The 18320-nt window shown below is 40.1% G+C and overlaps 1 protein-coding gene across 1 annotated transcript in view; it reads left to right on the top strand.

Moving 5' to 3' along the window:
- Window positions 1–13226: 13226 nt before the first annotated feature.
- The window catches only part of ABHD5 (abhydrolase domain containing 5), a 29867-nt gene continuing 24773 nt past the window's right edge, over window positions 13227–18320 (top strand). Inside the window, exon 1 of the mRNA XM_012644484.1 lies at window positions 13227–13352. Coding sequence (XP_012499938.1) covers window positions 13312–13352 — 41 coding nt within the window. The 5' untranslated portion in view covers window positions 13227–13311. The remainder of the gene's footprint in view (window positions 13353–18320) is intronic.

Here is an 18320-nt window from a genome sequence, read left to right as displayed (position 1 = left end):
TTGAAGATAAACTGTAGACTCATGACATCTCACTCCTAAATATTTCTTTTTTTTTTTTTTTTTGAAACAGAGTCTCACTCTTTTTGCCCGGGCTAGAGTGAGTGCCGTGGTGTCAGCCTAGCTCACAGCAACCTCAAACTCCTGGGCTCAAGCGATCCTCCTGCCTCAGCCTCCCAAGTAGCTGGGACTACAGGCATGCGCCACCATGCCCGGCTAATTTTTTCTATATATTTTTAGTTGTCCAATTAATTTCCTTCTAATTTTAGTAGAGACGGGGGTCTCGCTCTTGCTCAGGCTGGTTTCGAACTCCTGAGCTCAAACAATCCGCCCACCTCGGCCTCCCAGAGAGCTAGGATTACAGGCGTGAGCCACCGCGCCCGGCCTGTCACTCCTAAATATTTCAACATGCATTTCCTAAGAATAAGGACATTCTCCATAATGCTGAGGAATGATATTTAGATACCAAGATTAAGGGGCAAGGTGTGCTCATTAACACTAGAGAATCATTGCTGCTAAGCCTTCTCAGTAGACAGATCTAGGAAAGACAAACTTTTAAAAGATGATTTTATGTGGATCTTCTTAATTCAAATTTAACCTTACAGTGTTTTAAGTTCTTTGATTTAATATTTGTTTTTGCATCTCTTTTCTCTGACACTGAAAGTCTTGGTTTGTAATAGTATAACATTTATTTTCTCCTAATTCAGAATTATATATTTGTTTTCTCCTAGTTCAGAATTATAATACTATATTAACAATAAATTACTGAGTGAAGTCTAAGATCTTTCTATTCATTTATCCTTAGATCATATCCCACTACGGGTGTATAATTAGAGTACTGAAATAATTCTGTTCTCTGTGTAGCTGTCGTTGCCACATTTGAAATAAAGTTAGGCTCATTTGTCCCAATTTGTTTTCCATTTTAGGATTTTATTTTTTTATTTTAATTTTTTTGAATATGTAAAACATTTACGTGGCCCTAAAGTTAAAAACTGTATGAAAAAGTAACCAAACTCACAGAAGTTTCACTTCCAACCCGCTCCCTTCACTTCATTCCCCCAACCTCCTACAGGTAATTATTTTTATCGCTTCTTTTTGCAAATATTAGCAAATACCTAAATACATTCTTAATCCTTTTTTTCCTTACACACAAAATACAGCATGCTCTATATAATGCTGTGCACTAGCTGTTTAAATCTCAAAATATATTCTAGAGATTATTTCAGGTCACATTCTTACTTGTCATTTTATGACACCTGTCTCAAATTCATATATGCACTGCAGTTTATTTATTGCCTCTCCCGTTGATAGAAGTTTGGGTTGTTTCTAATCTTTTGCTACTGCAAGCAATTGTTGTATTGCATAAACTTATGCAAATGTTATTATTTGTGGGGACGTATTGTCAAGATAGGCTCCTAGAAATGAGATTGCTGAGTCAAAGGTTAATGTATGTGTAGTTTTGTTAAATTTTGCCCAATCCTCTAGCATAGGGTTTGTCTCATTTTGCACTTCTACTCTCAGCAGAGTATGTTATCAAACTTTTGGATCCAGGAGAATTCTAATTTTCATTTCTCTTATTGTAAGGGAAATTGAGCATCATTCCATATTGGGTGAATTGCATTTCTTTTTCTCTCTGCTTTCACATTTCTCTCTATTCATGACTCTTGTCTATATTTCTGTCCCATTTTTGGACTTCTCTATTGTTTAGAGTTTTTTGTGTACTTGTTCTCATCCTTGAGACAACTTGCAAATATTCTCTCCTAGTTTGTCATTTGTCTTTTGATTTTGCTTCTGGTGTTTTAATTATCTTAAGCCAGCTGCTGTGTTCTGTTTGTGTTAATTCAGCTTTTTAAATTTCCTGTCTGATAAGTTGTGTATTGTATTAACATTAATGTAATAAATGGGCAATCTGCTATCTCCGAAAGAAGTCAACAGCTTCAAACACACTTGTGGAAGTTATATTTATGTTAACAAACACCTATGTTAATTTCCTTTAACAAGGAGCACAATAGCATCCTTCTTAAGGCAGTACATTTTGATAAGATGAATAATAATGTGCTCATCACATCATTTATTTCTTGTCCCTCTGATGTGCCAGCAAGCACATGTTCCTTTCATTTAATATACTGTTACTTGTATAAAAGCTGTTTTCCACTACAGGTATTTTGGGGAGGGCAGTAAAATTCGGTGAAATAGATGAGAAATTTGAGTGAAGTTTAGGATAAAAACACTATTCATAACACCTTTCAAAAGACTTTATTCAGTTCTAGCCACTTCAAGTCTACAAATAATTAATAAACATCGACTGTGTGTTCTATACTGTCCTCATTTTTTACAGATCTTTTAATCTTGTACAAAAGAAAAACCTATACAAAATGATTAAAAGAACACAATAAAAGGATAAATAAACTTATGCCATAAAACTACCGAATTCCTCCTCTAAGAAGAGCTGCTGTGTTTAATTGTGCAGTGCAAGTGCAGTCTATACCACACTGAAAGAGATGCTGTTCATGCGCTACATGTGAAAGAGCTGCAATTTGTTACAATTTTTTTGGAGGAGAGAAGTAAGGTATCCTAAGAAAAGAAGGGGTATTTTTTTCTAGCTAGTGCAGAAATGCCAAAAGGGTAATAGCAGCCTTGGCAAAGTCGTTTGGGTGCAGGCAAAATGGCGAATTCCTTTAGAGCAGGGTTTTTCTCTTATTCAGCCTTGTGCAAACAGGCTTACTGAAGTCTTAACTCATTGAATTGTAAAATGAAAAACATTTAAAAATTTTCCAATCGTGCCTCCAGCCATTCTATGTTGAATCTTCCCTGCCTGACCCTTAACACTGGGGGCAGATTCTACCTTGCACCAGTGCCCTTTAGTGATTAATACTTAGTACAACAAAGTTCAAAATGTAATGTCACATCTGATTCAAATCAATTCTTCTGTCCCACAAGACAGCCTAGAGCTAGTTATTGCAAGGTCATTTCCCATTCTTCTTTTGGTTCTACTCCTCTGGGGTTGATAGGGAGCCAGGAATAAGGAAGGTGGCATTTCTTACAAAACAGGGTTCCTTTTTAAGGAAGATCTAAATTAATGGAAAGATATCCCATATTCTTGAGTTGGAAGAGTTAATATTGTCAAGATGGCTAGAAAGAGTGAATATGAATTTGGGATATCTTTCCATTAACTTAGATCTTCTTTAAAAGGAACTTAGCAATAGAATACCACCTGGCCATTAAAATTGTTTGGAGGGACATTAGAGTGCCTACCCAGCACCTGTTCTTTTTCTTCATTCCTAGAATCCCATACAGTCCCCATACTCAGGAGAAGCTAACTCCCTACCCCCTCAGACAGAGGTTGCCTAAATGTATAAGTGGTTCATGAATAAGTATGACACTTAATACAGGTCAATGAGATGGAAAGAACAGTTTGCTGGGGCTTTTTGCAGCTTCTGGAAGCATCACCTCCTTTCCCTGGCTTTTGTTACACCTGGATACAAGGCCCAGACTTTCACATCCTTCTCCAATATGTCCGAAGATGAAGCTGACTCCAGGGAAGGGAAGAGAAGAGAGGATTACAAGGAAATGGAGCCAGAGCCACCGTATTTAGTCAACCCTGAAAGCCCCTCTTCTTCTGGACTTAAAAATCACATCTCCCTGCTATTTCCTAGCACCAGTTCGAGTCCTCCCAAGCAAAGTGGCAGAGGTGATGGCCAAGCACATGCCTATCACTAACCCTCTGCAACCCACTGCTCACTAACAGCCCTTTACCCTGCACCCTTCCTGAGCCAGAGGAGGCCACCCGGAGGCTGAAATCATTTATGAGCAAAGTTGGGTAATGCTCTCATTGTGTGTAACATGGGGAACTAATACTTTTATGAATGTTAAGTTTTACATTTCCCAATTAGGGGATGTTTAATTATGCAACTATAAGAGGTTTTAGCATGTGCTTTTAGTGTTATATATTTGTTTTTGTTTGTTGTCAATATATTTTTGTTCTAATAACTTCAAAGAAGCAATAGTATGCACAGATGACAAAAAATTATATTAATGTAATTTTAAGTCATTTACATGTTAAGGAATATTTACATTTAAAATAATACTATATTTCTATCACATTTTCAAGAATTTTAATTCAGACCCTGATTTGTATGCTATTCAAAGTGCAAATATTGGTTTGGAATTAAACCTGTATTTCATGCACTAACGAATAATTCAAAAGGAAGTATTTAATGTCCCTTTGTTTTCTTTCTTGCAAGAGAAAACAAGGCTGCCACTTGAATACAGGCTAAATTGCAGTGATGATCCAAAGAAGAGATTAAGAATTGTAGTTACATGCAGTATTGAAAGACAGGAATTGATAGTAGGAGAATGTACTTTGTTTTGTGTGGAACAAATTGTCTGAGATTAGAAAAATGTGTTCTCGTTGATTCTAACTGATGTCATTTGCTTCTGTAACCGTGCTTGCTTTTAGTTGTTTGTTAAATATAGGAGTAAGAGCAGGAGTGACTCCATGACAAGCTGAATTTCCTGGAATAGGCCTAAGTTTCAGTTTCCCTGAAACCGAAACGTGGACCACAACTGGCGCCGGACCACAACTGGCGCCAGTGCGAAAATTGAAAATCCCGGGGCTTGGAGCCAACCAATCAGGAGTCAAAACAATCAGCCACTTTCAAAAGAACCAATGGACTAAGGGGGGAGGGGGGATGGTGTGCCCAGCGTGTCGTGTGGAACCTGCGTGTTGTGTGCCACCGGTGTGTCGTGTGCAAAAGGAAGTATAAAAGCTTCACTTTTACCCCAGGGCGGGGTCCTGGTTCATAGGGAGGCCACTGCGTTGGTGGTCTGGGACTTGGACCCTAGCTCGAGCTAGCCAATAAACTCCTTTGCCGTTTGCAGCCTCAGTGACTCTGCCTCTCTGTTCCTGGGGCCGAGGGGAACCGGCTCTAACAGTATGAAACAGCCCCGGGAGGTTGGGCTCTGGTAAAATAGTTTCTCCTGAGGGAAGGCCTTGTTAAGAGGACCACAATGCTCTGGTGTGTTCAAAATGGTTCCTTTCCCCTTTCTGATGAAAACATGAGGGAATATGTCTCCAATATTCTCTGTGAGAACCTGGTAGAGTTCGTGGAGGTAAAACTCATGAAAGTGTGAGGGCCCCCCTATGAATGGGTCCCCCTAGAGTTGTTAACGCAGAATTGTCCACACTGAGCCTCCAGCAAGTCATCAAATACAGTTCAGGTTTTCCTCCCCTCTCCTTGCTTCCTGAAGAGATTTCTGCTCATGGGTTTCTGCTCTGGTAAATTGTGATTTTCTGAATTTGCCTATCTGTCTCTCCAATTTTGGGGGCAGCAGTTTGCCCTGTGACCTCTCTGATGAATCTAAGAAGAGTTGTTGATTTTTCATATTGTTCAGCTTTTTACTTGCTGTTGGGATGGAGTGGTGACTTCTAAGCTCTTTACATGTTGGACTGGAAGCCAGAAGTCTTTTTAGTTTATTTTTGAATGGAATTCTATGGTCTAAATCTGGAGACCATTCCTATTAATAATTTCCTAATAGGTTGGGAGATTTACGGTTAAGAGCCTTAATTTTCTAAAATCAGACTTTGGTGGTCTTTTTACATAATGTTTATCTGACTAGGATCAACTTAATTTCCAAGTTTCCAATTAGGGTGAAGTAATCCTTCTGATCCAATATTCATAATAAATGAAACGGCAAAAAGAGTGGATTCAACACTCTTATATCTAAATAGCCAAAGTGTATAACTGATTTACGAATTTAGTTGATAGCTGGGGACTCAGTTCTAATTTACTGGTCACAGCATTACTTGGATGGCTGACTGACAACGGGAACAAAGCCTCTGGCTGGTAACACTTGCATTATGGCTCTAAAGTAGCTCTGTGGAAGGTAGCATAGTAGTTTTCGCTCCATACTAAGAGGGCCAACAAAATTAGTCTTGTCAGGTTCATAGACAGGCATGTTGCTAACCTTTTTCAACTGCCCTACAACAGATGCAAATCCATTACCACTGCTAGAAACACAACTGGAGTGTGCCTTAATACTGCATATGTTACTGAACCTGACAGAAAGATATTTCGTAACAGCTCATTTCCCCCACCTGTCACAGAAGAAATTACATTAAATCAGAGACTACCTAAGAAAAGAAGAGGGTAGCTAAGCAACACCTTCAGATCTCAAAGGATTAGAGTTTTTTAGAAGCCTTAAATTTAGCTATTAAATGTATATTCATCAGCACAGCTAAAAGATCTTCATAAACTGATTTGCAGCATCTAATAAAATAAAATAAAAATCCAGAGCAGGGCTTATTGTACAGCTGAAATTCTCAAAGTTCAAATATCTGTTATGGAGCTGGAAGTCCTCTCTCCATCGCATGCCTGCCTGGGCTGCCTGCTCCATTACTTTCCACCAAAGACTGTCCCCTTTTCTCTTCGAAGTTTGCTTAATAACCTAGATGCTGCTTGTGTGGGTGTGTTCACTTTGTGATAATCTTTAAGGTTTGTGCTGTATACTTCAACTAAAAAGAAAACAAACCTTATTTGAGACTCACTTCATAAATTGTTACTACTGTTGCTTGGTCTAATAACTAGGTCTCTATCTTTCAAATGCTTAAATATGCTTATCCCCACAGTGCACCTTTATAGAAAGTTGTTATACCTTTGTCACCCATTTCTTTGTGTATTTTTCATTTATTTGCGTTATTCACTTTTCCCTGTGAAACCTTAAGTTTTCTGCCTGCCATCTCTTTTGTAACTCTAAGTGGATGTAGACAATAATGTGTTCATTAATCAGCTCTCAAAAAACAAAGCAAAACAAAAATCCTGATGTGAAGTGATTAACAATTTCTGTGATATATACACTCCTAATTTAAAAAATTCTAAGTTTTAACAGCCAGCTCACAAAATTCCTGAATATTTAACAATTGGCTCTCACAGACAAAAGCCAGCTCCAGCCACGTAGGTAAACAAGATCATTGCTAGTTTTGCACCAACTTAGAACAGTATTTTTACTAACTGCTCATTCACTTCTACCACCATAAAGTTCTTCCAGCTGCAGGCGTAGACAATCATAACATATTTCAGTGTGGGATCAATGATGGGTGAAAATTGTTCCCTCTGTTCATCCCTGCAGAGCTAAAGCTAAATAAGCCAATTTGCTGAATTACTTAGAACCAAGTATTTATTACATCACAGACAGATTAGTTCCCACTTGTCAGGAAATGTAATAGAGCCAAGGCACCAATTGCTGTTTGTTTTCTGCCACAAGTGCAGACTAAATGGAATAGATATTCAATAAGCTGTATTAAACTGAAGAATGCATTTTCAAAATGGTGAGGGGGCGAATAAACAGGCAGCATTAATGTCAGAGGGAATTATGGGTATGAACACTTTCTCTCTGCTATAGTACAAATCTGACCCTGCTATAAATACTCAGTGGTATCAATGATGACTACATAGATGGGTTTTGCTCTTGGAAGCTCAAATACAGAAAGGCAACTGACATTTTCAATGTCAACATTTTGCAGAGCAACACTTCTCCTGATTTATAAGGATGCCTATTATTTCAGCATGGACTTACCAGAAAAAAACAACCAGTAGAAAAATAAAAGTTAAAAGATCTGAAATATGGTGGAAAAAAGCCTTTTAAAAAACATTGATTCTACTGAAAATAAAAAGCCAGGGCCCTTCTATTATATCAAATGAAATGGAAGGCAGAGAAAAGGAATACTATTAAAACTCTCCATATCATTGTGACTTCAAATTTCCTGGGGCCAGGGGTAGCCCCTCCGTCTCTTCCTTTCCTCTCTTTTCCCTGCTCCCACCTCCAATGGCAGTGGAGCTTACAATTGGACAATCACTTCTATGGCTCCATTCTCAGTTTAATAAGTCTGGTTTTCCTAGGGAGTCATGAAAAGTATCTGAAGGACACATCAGAATGGCAGCCGGTACAAGTTTAGGGATTATTTCAAGGGTCAAGACCATCTGATTTTTGATCACATGTTGATGGGAAAATTTTGGCCCTCCCATATATTCACCCACACATACACTTTCTAAATGTTGGAACCACTACAAACCATGGCGATAGAGGAGGGGACAGCACGTGGCAACTCTCAGTATGTGACTTGTGATCGCCTTTCTCTTTCTTCTGTGTACAAACTGTGCTAATCCTACCACCCACACCTGCTCTTTCCCTACCTTTCAGCTTGCTTTCCTCTTTTGCAGTGGTGTGTTGTGAAAGTAGACTTTCTGATGAAAGTTTTCTGGAGGTGCTTGGCTCCTATAATTGTCATATGAAAACCATCAAGTTCTGATCTTCTCACCATTCTCAGTATTTAAGCCGTTTTTCATATGCTTAGCATTAAATAAAAATGAAAATGAATGTCATAGTTTGGGGTTCTCCAGAAGCCGTCTCTGAGACAGAATTTAATGTTCAGGAGTGCCTTGAGGTCAGCACCCATGGGGAGGAGGGGAGAAAGTGCGATTGGATAGAGGGAGAAGTGGAGCTGGGATATAGGCTACACAGCCCCAGCCACAGGGAGTTCTGGAGCAGAACTGGCTCAACAGAATCATCTCACTTTTAGAGGCTGGTCCTTTACATCCCTGCCTCACATCATTAGATGTGAACCTTCCCCAGAAGGGCATGACCACGGTGAGGTGGCTTTCTGTAGCTGATGTGTTCCCTGAAGTGACTAAAAGCTGGAAGCTGTTCCATTGAAACACTCACTGTAGCTGGGACAATCAAGTCTTTCCTTGAAGGGAAATTTGAGCACCATATCTTTGTGTTCACCACAACAAATCTCCATACCTGAAAAATATCTATCATCTTTTACACATCTTAAATCCTTAAGAGAATAAGAGGCTACCTAGTAATGCATTCAAAGCTATTTTAAAACTATTGTTTTTTAATATATGGTGCTAGAGTAATTGGATATCCATAGGCAAAAAAGTAAACCTCAACCCAAACATCTTACCTATACAAAAATTAATTCAAAATGGATCATGGATTTAAACATAACATGTAAAATCATAAAACTTCCAGGATAAAACCTAGGAGAAAATCTTTGGGACCTCAGGTTAGGCAAAGAATTCTTAGACTTGACACCAAAAGAATAATGCATTAAAAAATCAATAAATGGTATTTCATCAAATTAAAAACTTTTACTCTGCAAAAACGCATGTGAAAAGGATGAAAAGACACATTACAAGATAGCAGAAAATATTTGCAAACTACATATCTGACAAAGGACTGGCATCTACAGAATATAAAGAATTCTCAAAACTCAACAGTTAGAAAATGGGCAAAATACATAAATAGATATTACACTGAAAAGGATATAGAGATGGCAAATAAACACAGGAAAAGATGCTCGGCCTCACTAGCCATCAGGGAAATGCAAATTAAAACCACAGTGGGACATCACTACACACCTATCAGAATGGCTAAAATAAAAAATAGAAATAACACCAAAGGCTGATGAGGATGTGGAAAAACCAGATCAATCATACTTTGCTGGTGAGAATATATTGTACAGCTACTCTGGAATATAGTTTGGCAATTTTTAAAACACGAAACATGCAACTATCATATGACCCACCAATTGCACTCTTGGGCATTTATCCTGGAGAAATTAAAACTTAGGTTCACTCAAAAACCTATACATGGGCCGGGCGCGGTGGCTGACGCCTGTAATCCTAGCTCTCTGGGAGGCTGAGGCGGGCAGATTGTTTGAGCTCAGGAGTTCGAAACCAGCCTGAGCAAGAGCGAGACCCCGTCTCTACTAAAATTAGAAAGAAATTAATTGGACAAGTAAAAATATACAGAAAAAATTAGCCGGGCATGGTGGCGCATGCCTGTAGTCCCAGCTACTTGGGAGGCTCAGGCAGGAGGATTGCTTGAGCCCAGGAGTTTAAGGTTTCTGTGAGCCAGGATGATGCCACGGTACTCTAGCCCAGGCAATACAGTAAGACTCTGTCTCAAAAAAAAAAAAACAAAAAAAAACCTATACATGAATGTTTTTTACAGCTTTATTTATAATATTGGAAAACTGGAAACAACCCAGATGTCCTTCAACAGATAAATGGTTACACTAACTATGGTACCTCCAACCGTGGAATACTGCTCAGCAATAAAAAGGAATGAACTACAGATATGTGCAACAACTTTAATCTCCAGGAAACTATGCTGAGAGAAAAAAAATGCCAATCTCTAAATGTTACATACTGTATGATTCCATTTGTATAACTTTCTTAAAATGACAAAATCATAAGAACAGATCAGTGGTTGCCAGAGGTTAAGGATGGAGGGTTTATAGGTGTAGTAGGGAAGTGGGTGTGGCTATAAAAGGGCAACAGGAGGGATCCTGTGCTGATGGAGATGTTCCATATCTTTATTGTTTCAATGTTAAAATCCTTGTTGTGATATTGTACTGTCATTTTGCAAGATGTTACTACAAGGAGAAACTGGTAAAGGGTACGTGGTATCTCTCTGTGTTATTCTTACAACTGTGTGAATCTGCAATTACCTCAAAATAAAAAGTTTAAAAAAAAACTATTTGTGAAAAAAAATCTTGAACTCTATGAATTACATAATCTAATTCTAGTATGTGAAATAGTGATATTACACATCAGTGGAGTAAAGAGTTATCAATACAAGGTGTGGAGGTGATTTTATGATCTATTGCTACATACAACAAACTACCTCAAAATATAGTGGCTTAAAACAGCCACCATTTTATTTTCTCACAACTCTATGGGTCAGGAATTCAAGCTAATGTGGGCAGATATTTTAATCCACACAGTGTGGGTTAGGGTCATTCGCTCAGCTGCATTCAGGTGGTGGATGTATGGGCTAGAAATTCTATGGCTTCACTCACAAGTCTGGTGCCTCAGTGCTCTGCACGTGGCTTCTCTCTCCATATGGCTGGCAAGGCTTCCTCACAGTGTGGTGGCCTCAGGGTAGTTGATTTTTGCCATGGCAACTGACTTTCAAGGGGGAGTATATGAACTGGTGAACATTGAAGGTACAGATTCTTAAGTCCCAGCCTTGGAAATTATACAGCATCACTTCTGCCACATGCTATTGGTCAAAACAAGTCACAAGTTCAGATTCAAGGGAAGGAAAAATAGACTCCAATCAATGTGAGAAGTGACAAAGAACTTGTGGCTACCTTACTCCACAATAGGGGGCAATTAATTAATTACAGATGTTCCTCAACTTATGGTGGGGTTATGTTCTGATAAATCCACTGTTAGTTGAAAATATCATCAAAAATGCATTTAATACACTTAGTCTACCTAACATCATAGCTTAGCTTAGCTTTCCTTAGACATGTTCAGAACACTTACATCAGCCTATTTTGGGCAAAATCATCTAATGCATCTATTTTATAATAAAGTGTTAAATAGTTCATGTAATTTATTGAATAGATTACACTGAAAGTGAAAAGCAGAATGGTTGTATGGGAATTCAAAGTATGGTTTCTACTGAATATGTATTGCTTTCATACCATTGTAAAATCAAACAATTGTAAGTTGAACCATCGTAAGTCAGGGACTGTATTTGAAAAATTCTTTGTGGGGAGTTTTTTCTAAAGTTCCATATTCAGTTCTAAAAATAGATATAGAGTTATTCAGATTTTCTCTTTCATCTTGTCAGTTTTAGTAAGTTATGTTTTTAATTAATTTATTTATTTTTATTGTTTATTTGAGACAAGATCTTGCTCTGTCACCTAGGCTGAGTGCAGTGGCAGGATTCATAGCTCACTGTGGCCTTGAACTCGCTGGCTCAAGTGATCTTCCTGCCTCAATCTGTGGAGTAGCTGGGACTACAGGCATGTGCCACTATGCCTGGCTAATTTTTTTTATTTTTTGTAGAGACGGGGTCTTGCTATGTTACGCAGGCTGGTCTGGAACTCCTGAGCTCAAGTGATCCTCCTGCCTTGGCCTCCGAGTGTGCTAGGATTACAGGCATGAACCACCATGCCAGGCCTGTAAAAGGTCAGTTTCTACAGACATACTATTAATACAAGTCTCTAGCAACGCCATTAATTCCTGTAAAAGTGTTTTTTATATGTTCTGGTCTTCCCTAAAATATTTTATGAATTGGATCAAATACATTAAAAAACTTATTAGTTATTACTATGTCCAAGAGATTATGTGTGGCTATTACGCCCACTAAATCACAAAAGACACCACCCCTATCCTGGAGGTACTTTATTGAGTATCCTTCCAACTACACTTCTAACTACTCCAGTGTAGTTGGAAGGATACTCAATAAAAGTCCATTAAAAATCCATACAATTACACAAATCTGAGAATTTGAGTGCTTGATGTGTGGTAGAGAGTCAGGTTTACAGAGGGGCTCAGAGGAATGAAAAAGAGGCTGCAGGGAGGGAGGAGAGTCGGGAAAGGAGAGCGATGAACTGAGTGTAAAATAAAGGGTAATATATTATTGTAGGTTCCATAAAGACAGAAGCCCTATTTCAACCCACCGTTTTCCAGTTCCTAGAACAGAAAGTGGGCACATAGTAGGCACACACTAAATATTAATGGATAAATGGTAGGGAGTGGTATAATTACAAAAGCAGATTGTATCTGATAGCTAAAAGGCTTGAAACCAGGTCAAGAAATGTTGATATTAATATTAGTGATTCCCCCTCAAGAACCTAAACAACTCTTCACCCTCCCATGAATATAGAACTAGGTGGAAAGGTGGTTGCTAGTTTTGGCCACTACTGTAACCCCAGCGCCTAGAGCAGTGCCCCGCACGTCAGAGATGGAGAGACTGGAGGGTCCTGTGAGTCGCGCTCTCCCCTTGGGCACCCACCCAAGGGCTGGCGGAAGGACCAACAGCACCTGGATAATGGCGCTTTCATTCGCCATTGCAGCATCTTCGACAGGCTCTCACAGGGCAACGGCACGCTTCAGTCCCCAGAACACTACCAGGTAACTGCCTAGTGCCCAGCACCTGACAGCCAACACCAGCGGGATTAATGATGCATTAATAGTCATTATTCAACTTAGTTACTACTTAACTCCAGCGGGTGAGTCCCACCGGTTCTTCCAGCTTGAGTAACCTGCCTAGTGTTCACGCCGGAGCACGTCAGGCAGCACGACGCATGCGTAGCTGATGGACAGGATAGTAATGGCCGGACACGCGCAGGCGCGCAGCCGCGCCGCCAGGTCGCGCTAAGGGACGGAGAACGCATGCGCGGGCGGCGCGGGTGGCGCGGCCTTAAGGGCGGCGGCGGACTGGGGTTGCCCAGTCGGCCTGTCAGCCGGCTTGGAGGCGCGTTGAGGCGCTTGAGCAGCGGCGGCCATGGCGACGGAGGAGGAAGGGGTGGATTCGGCCAACACCGGGTAAGTGCGGCCGGCGGAGGTGTGAGGCTGCGTGTTCCTCCCTCACGCGCCCTTCGCGCGGGCCGGGGTCCGACCCAATGGGCAGCACCGAGGACTCATAGCCCACCTGGCGACGACTGGTCCCTCCCTCGTCCGGCCCCGGCGCAAGTCCGCGCGGCGCCCCAAGAACCAGCACTGCTCTGTCTCGGCAGGCGCCCGTCACGCCGGGGCCCGGAGGTGTCCGAGTCTGACTTGGCCCGCTCCGTTGTTGTGTAGGCGGCCCCGCGGGGCCGGCGGCGGGGTGGCCGCGGCGCCCAGACAGGCTCGTTAGCCGCGAAGGGCCCCCCGTCTTGGCCCCAGCGCGGCCGGCGGGCGGGGACCGGCCGACCCTGCACCTGACTTCGAGTCACGGGAAATGGCCGAGTCACTCTATCCGGCTTCTGTCTTCAGGTACGCGCTGTGCCCTGTCCAGCCTGCCGCAAGACCGAAAGTGCCGCCGGGGCCGGTCCTGCCCGAAGCCCGGCGGGAGGGGCGGTGCTTCCTTTAGGGAGTGTGAGACCGAGAGCCCAAATTCGCCGAGAAGTGGCGGGAGATTCGGGGGTGTCCAGGGAAGGAAAAGCCCAGCGTGAGGGAAACAGGGGTTGTGGAAGTCGGTGTATGGCCTTGGGTTTCAGAAAACGTTTACCTTAGATACTTTATAGAACGAAAGTTGACGCTTCAGATAGGGATAACAAGTTCGGAAGTGATAATTTATCTTTAAGATGAAGGAAGATCTTTTGCTTCCAAGCTCCGTTCTCTCTTCTTTGCTTGCGCTTCTGTGATGAGTTGTTCTGGCTTTACTGGAGAAGTAAAGGGGTGTTGCCTGTGCCTCCGAAGAAGACACTTACATGTAGGAAACTTTGTGGAAGTTGGAGGGTAGATGTCTAATGTGAATCATTTTGATATACAGATATACTGAGTTTAAATTATTTTCTACATGTAGCTGACTTTGTACAATTGTTAGTAGAATAGTAGTTAATTCGTGAAAAAATTGAATTGCTGTGAAGGTTATTGCCTTATTTCTCAAGGACAGTGATTGATATTGGAGAGGAAACTTCTATAGTTCCCCCATATATGTTTAATATTTTGACATGAGTTTTACTTTAGATGTCTGGAGAAATTTGCTTAGGAAACATAACCTAAATGATAGAATATGGAGTACCATGAAGGCAGGGGTATTTGGAAAAATGCCAAAGGGGGAGAAATACGAAATATTAAAAACTAGATTCTTCCCTTTGAATTTTGTTTATATGATGAATGGGTTCACTGTTTTGGTTTGTTGATGAACTTCCTTGTTACACTGAGGTGAGATGCTTAATGTCATGTGGACCCACATAGGAATCTGACTGGTAGCTTGTGTTCCCATCTGGTTTGTCACAACATTTTTGACCCTTTCCGAGACACTTTCTGGTAGAATCTGTGGTCTAGATGTTGTTGTGGGAGTTGTGGATGTTGTTTGGGAGTCCAGGGCACAACCCTGAAAGGGATTTATGGCTTTGAGTGATAGCTGGAGGCATTGGGAGCAGATAATAAAAAATCCTAAGCAGCTGACCGGCTATAGTCCCTAGACAGAGGTGGACCTCCCTGGTGTTCTTGGCAATACACTTGATCAGTGTCCAATGTCCATGTGGTCTTCTGAACTGAACCAAGCAGGCAGGCAGAGAAGGCTAAGCTTCTGTGCCTGCTAGGTGTTCCCTAAACATAGTCATATTAAATCTAAAGTTTACCTGGTGTGCTAGGTATTACTGTTTCCATTTTGTAGTTGGGACTGCCACTGGGAAGGCTTCTAGCACCCTGGCAACAAGTAGCAGGGCTGGATTGGAACTCTGCTGCCTGTCACTGGGATTGGGACTCATGTGAAATATTTGGGGCTTGTTTAGACTCAAATTCTCTATCCTTAAGACGTTCGAGATCTAGGTAGAGAGATGACATTAACAAAGGAAACAATTATAAAATGGTCATCTGATGGCTTTTTGGAGCATATGATTTTTGTCTTTTCTTTTGTGGCACTTAGGACAGGTATTCCAGGGATCCATTTTGCTTTCAACATCCAGCTCTTTTCGGTTGCAATACAGTTGAGAAAGCTAAGTGTAACAAGAGCAGGGTAGACTTCTGTGAATTTCGGAAAGTAAAGTTGTCCCAGAGAATGATTGTGTCAGCTGAATTTAGAGGAAAGCTGTCACAGAATTTTGTAGTTGCAAGGTAGACCATAAAAGAAGTGGTTTGCAGTAGTGTGCTGGAGTTGATTTGTACAAGCAAGCCATTGCGAAATTTTCAGGAATTTTGCCAACCTTTGGCAGCTTGAAACTGGCCATGGTGGGAGTGTTTACACCATGGAAATCATCAAATGCTATAAATAAGGGATTTTTCTCACCCTTCCCTGCTTTAGTCGGTTTGCCAGCACCCTACTGGGTTTACATTAGGATTTGAATGTAATTCTTTGTCTTGGAGATAGGATTTTTCATTTAAAAAACTGCCCAGATCTGTGCCTTCCTCCCTGATATCTTCTGCCCTTCCCAATCCCTTGCCACTTCTTAGAAATCACAAAACTTTTCAACACCACATCCCAATGGCCTGTTTATTTTTTCTGTACTTATCCTCTTTGAGTCATTTTCAGTATTTGATACTGTAATGATAGCTACTACTTTTTAAAACTCTTATTAGACATTCTAGCTCTTAATGACATTTTGCTTCTTGCCTTACCTAAGACCAACAGTCACTTTTATTAGCTTCTCACTTTTTTTCTCTATTCTCTAAATGTAGTAATTCACCAAGATTCTAACTTCATCCTTGTTTTTGTTTATTGTCTTGTTTACTCAAACTCCTTGAACTATCTTGTCTGTGAAGAGGACTGAAATATCATTCTCTTTCCTCTTCTGGGAGGACCCCTCTTCTGGGCAGATGTTTCTAATTGTCATATATTCATGCCTGATTCCTTAAATTGAACATGTCCAGACCAGGATTTTATTTGCACCTTCCTTCTCCTAAACTAAACAATACAGAAATCTCAGTTCTTCCCCTTGGGTTGTGACAATCATGTTCTGGCCATCCAGAATCACATTGTGGCATTATCTTTTGACTCTCCCCCAGGTCCCTTTCATTGCCCCCAATACCAAATCTGTTACCAAGTTCAGTAGATTCTAAGTGTACAACATTACCTTTCCATTTCAACTGTTACTTAGGAGACACCTGGTTCATACCCTCCTTATTCTCTCACCTGGATTGTTGCAGGCTTGTAACAAGCTTGCAGCATTGCTCATTTCATTAGTTACTTTTACATTTCTGAGAGGTACAGTCTTGTTTGTCACACAGCCACACACACAGTGTGGCTTTATTATATGTCCTCAGACTGACTTTAAAGCCCTTTCCAAGCAGCATGACTGCTATCCAGCTTTAGAGTCTTATTTTCTCTCTATGCACTGGACTCCAGCCAAGCTGTATCTTTCATTGTTTCCTAACAGGTTACTTGCTCACTTACTGTTTCCCCATGGCTTGGTTCACGTTGTTTTCTCTGACCCAAAACATATTGTGAGCTCTCATTTCTAAAGGTCCCGGTATTTTTTTAAACTTTATGGCATGTATACCAATATTTTGTAGTATAGTTATTTGTACTTTTGTTTTGTCAACTCAAAGAGGACAAGGCTTTCGTCTTACTCAAATGTCTGATACAGTCTAAAGGGGCTTTATAAGTAGTAAGCTTTACATTTTTATGAAATTAAACACTTCAACTATTGTAAATTCATGCTAATACAAATATTAAAATCAGAAATATAGTAATTTATTATACATTTTATAGCTGTGTGACTTAAATTTTTCATCATAAGATGAAAAGTTTGAATTTGAATAGGACAGAAAAGTTTGAATTTGAATAGGACAACAGTTAGGATCATGAACTTAAGTTGTATTAGGGAGGTGGGAAATAGGATTCTATTTCTTGACCTTGGATGAACCAATCCATGCTTCTCTGTTTTGCCTGCTCTCCAAAATGCCATTCACAGGCCAGCAAATGCAGATTTCAGTTTTGTGACAAAGAATTTGTTAACAAAAGATTGTAAAGTCACAGGGATGGCAACTTAATAAAAACAACCCTGAATAATACATTTCAGAATTACAGATGTCTCTGAATGAGTCTTTAAGGATTTGACCTATATTACTTACAATAGCTGTTCTGAAATGTTATTTTGGTTTAAACACTGCTTTGACTAATTGTTAGATTGTTAGTCTAACCTCATGATTCTGTAATTCCCACCCCTGATTTTGAGTTATAAAAAAAATTGTATGGAGAGATGTTTTTATTAAAATGATTATTCAGTTGATTCAGTGATCATTCTGAGATTATTCAATGATTATTCAGAGACTTAGGATTTTTAGTTTTATTTTTATTTTCCAGTGGATGAACTTATTTTAGAACTGACATAAAGAAATGTCATTCTGACTTGTTAAGCAGAGTAAATCTAAAAGTGTACATGTAGCTCACACATGTGTTTGATAATAAGGTCATGCGAGTGTCTGACTCCAGAATAGTTTGTTTACCATGTGAGGGAAGGCAGGAAACAATGGGAGAGTGGGGGGAAATATTACCAGCACATGGCTTGTCTAAAACACTGATTCTCCCACTCCGGGTCTTTAAAAGTTATAGGTTAGAAGGGGAGGAGTTAAAAGACTGTTGATTAAAGTGTTAAAATATATTAAAGGACCTGTATTGTTTTTGCTGTAATAGTTACTGATAGCTTGAATCATTTAAGTATCATTTATCTAAATTAAAATGGCATGATAGTCACTTAAATTGTAGTTGTACAAGACATACTCTTTTTTTGTTGTTTTTTTCTCTTTCCTAAGAAGTCAGTTCCCAAGAAAGAAAGCCTTTATTTGCCCAAGCATTATTATACAATATCCAATTGGGAAGTTTTTAGTCATTTATTGGTTAAGGGATTATGTCAGAGAAATACA

This window comes from Propithecus coquereli, unplaced genomic scaffold (genome assembly GCF_000956105.1).
Source record: "Propithecus coquereli isolate 6110/MARCELLA unplaced genomic scaffold, Pcoq_1.0 Scaffold1, whole genome shotgun sequence".
Classification (NCBI taxonomy): Eukaryota; Metazoa; Chordata; class Mammalia; order Primates; family Indriidae; genus Propithecus; species Propithecus coquereli.
The sequence above is the reverse complement of the archived record's forward strand: the minus strand, read 5'-3'. Positions and strand labels throughout refer to the sequence as shown.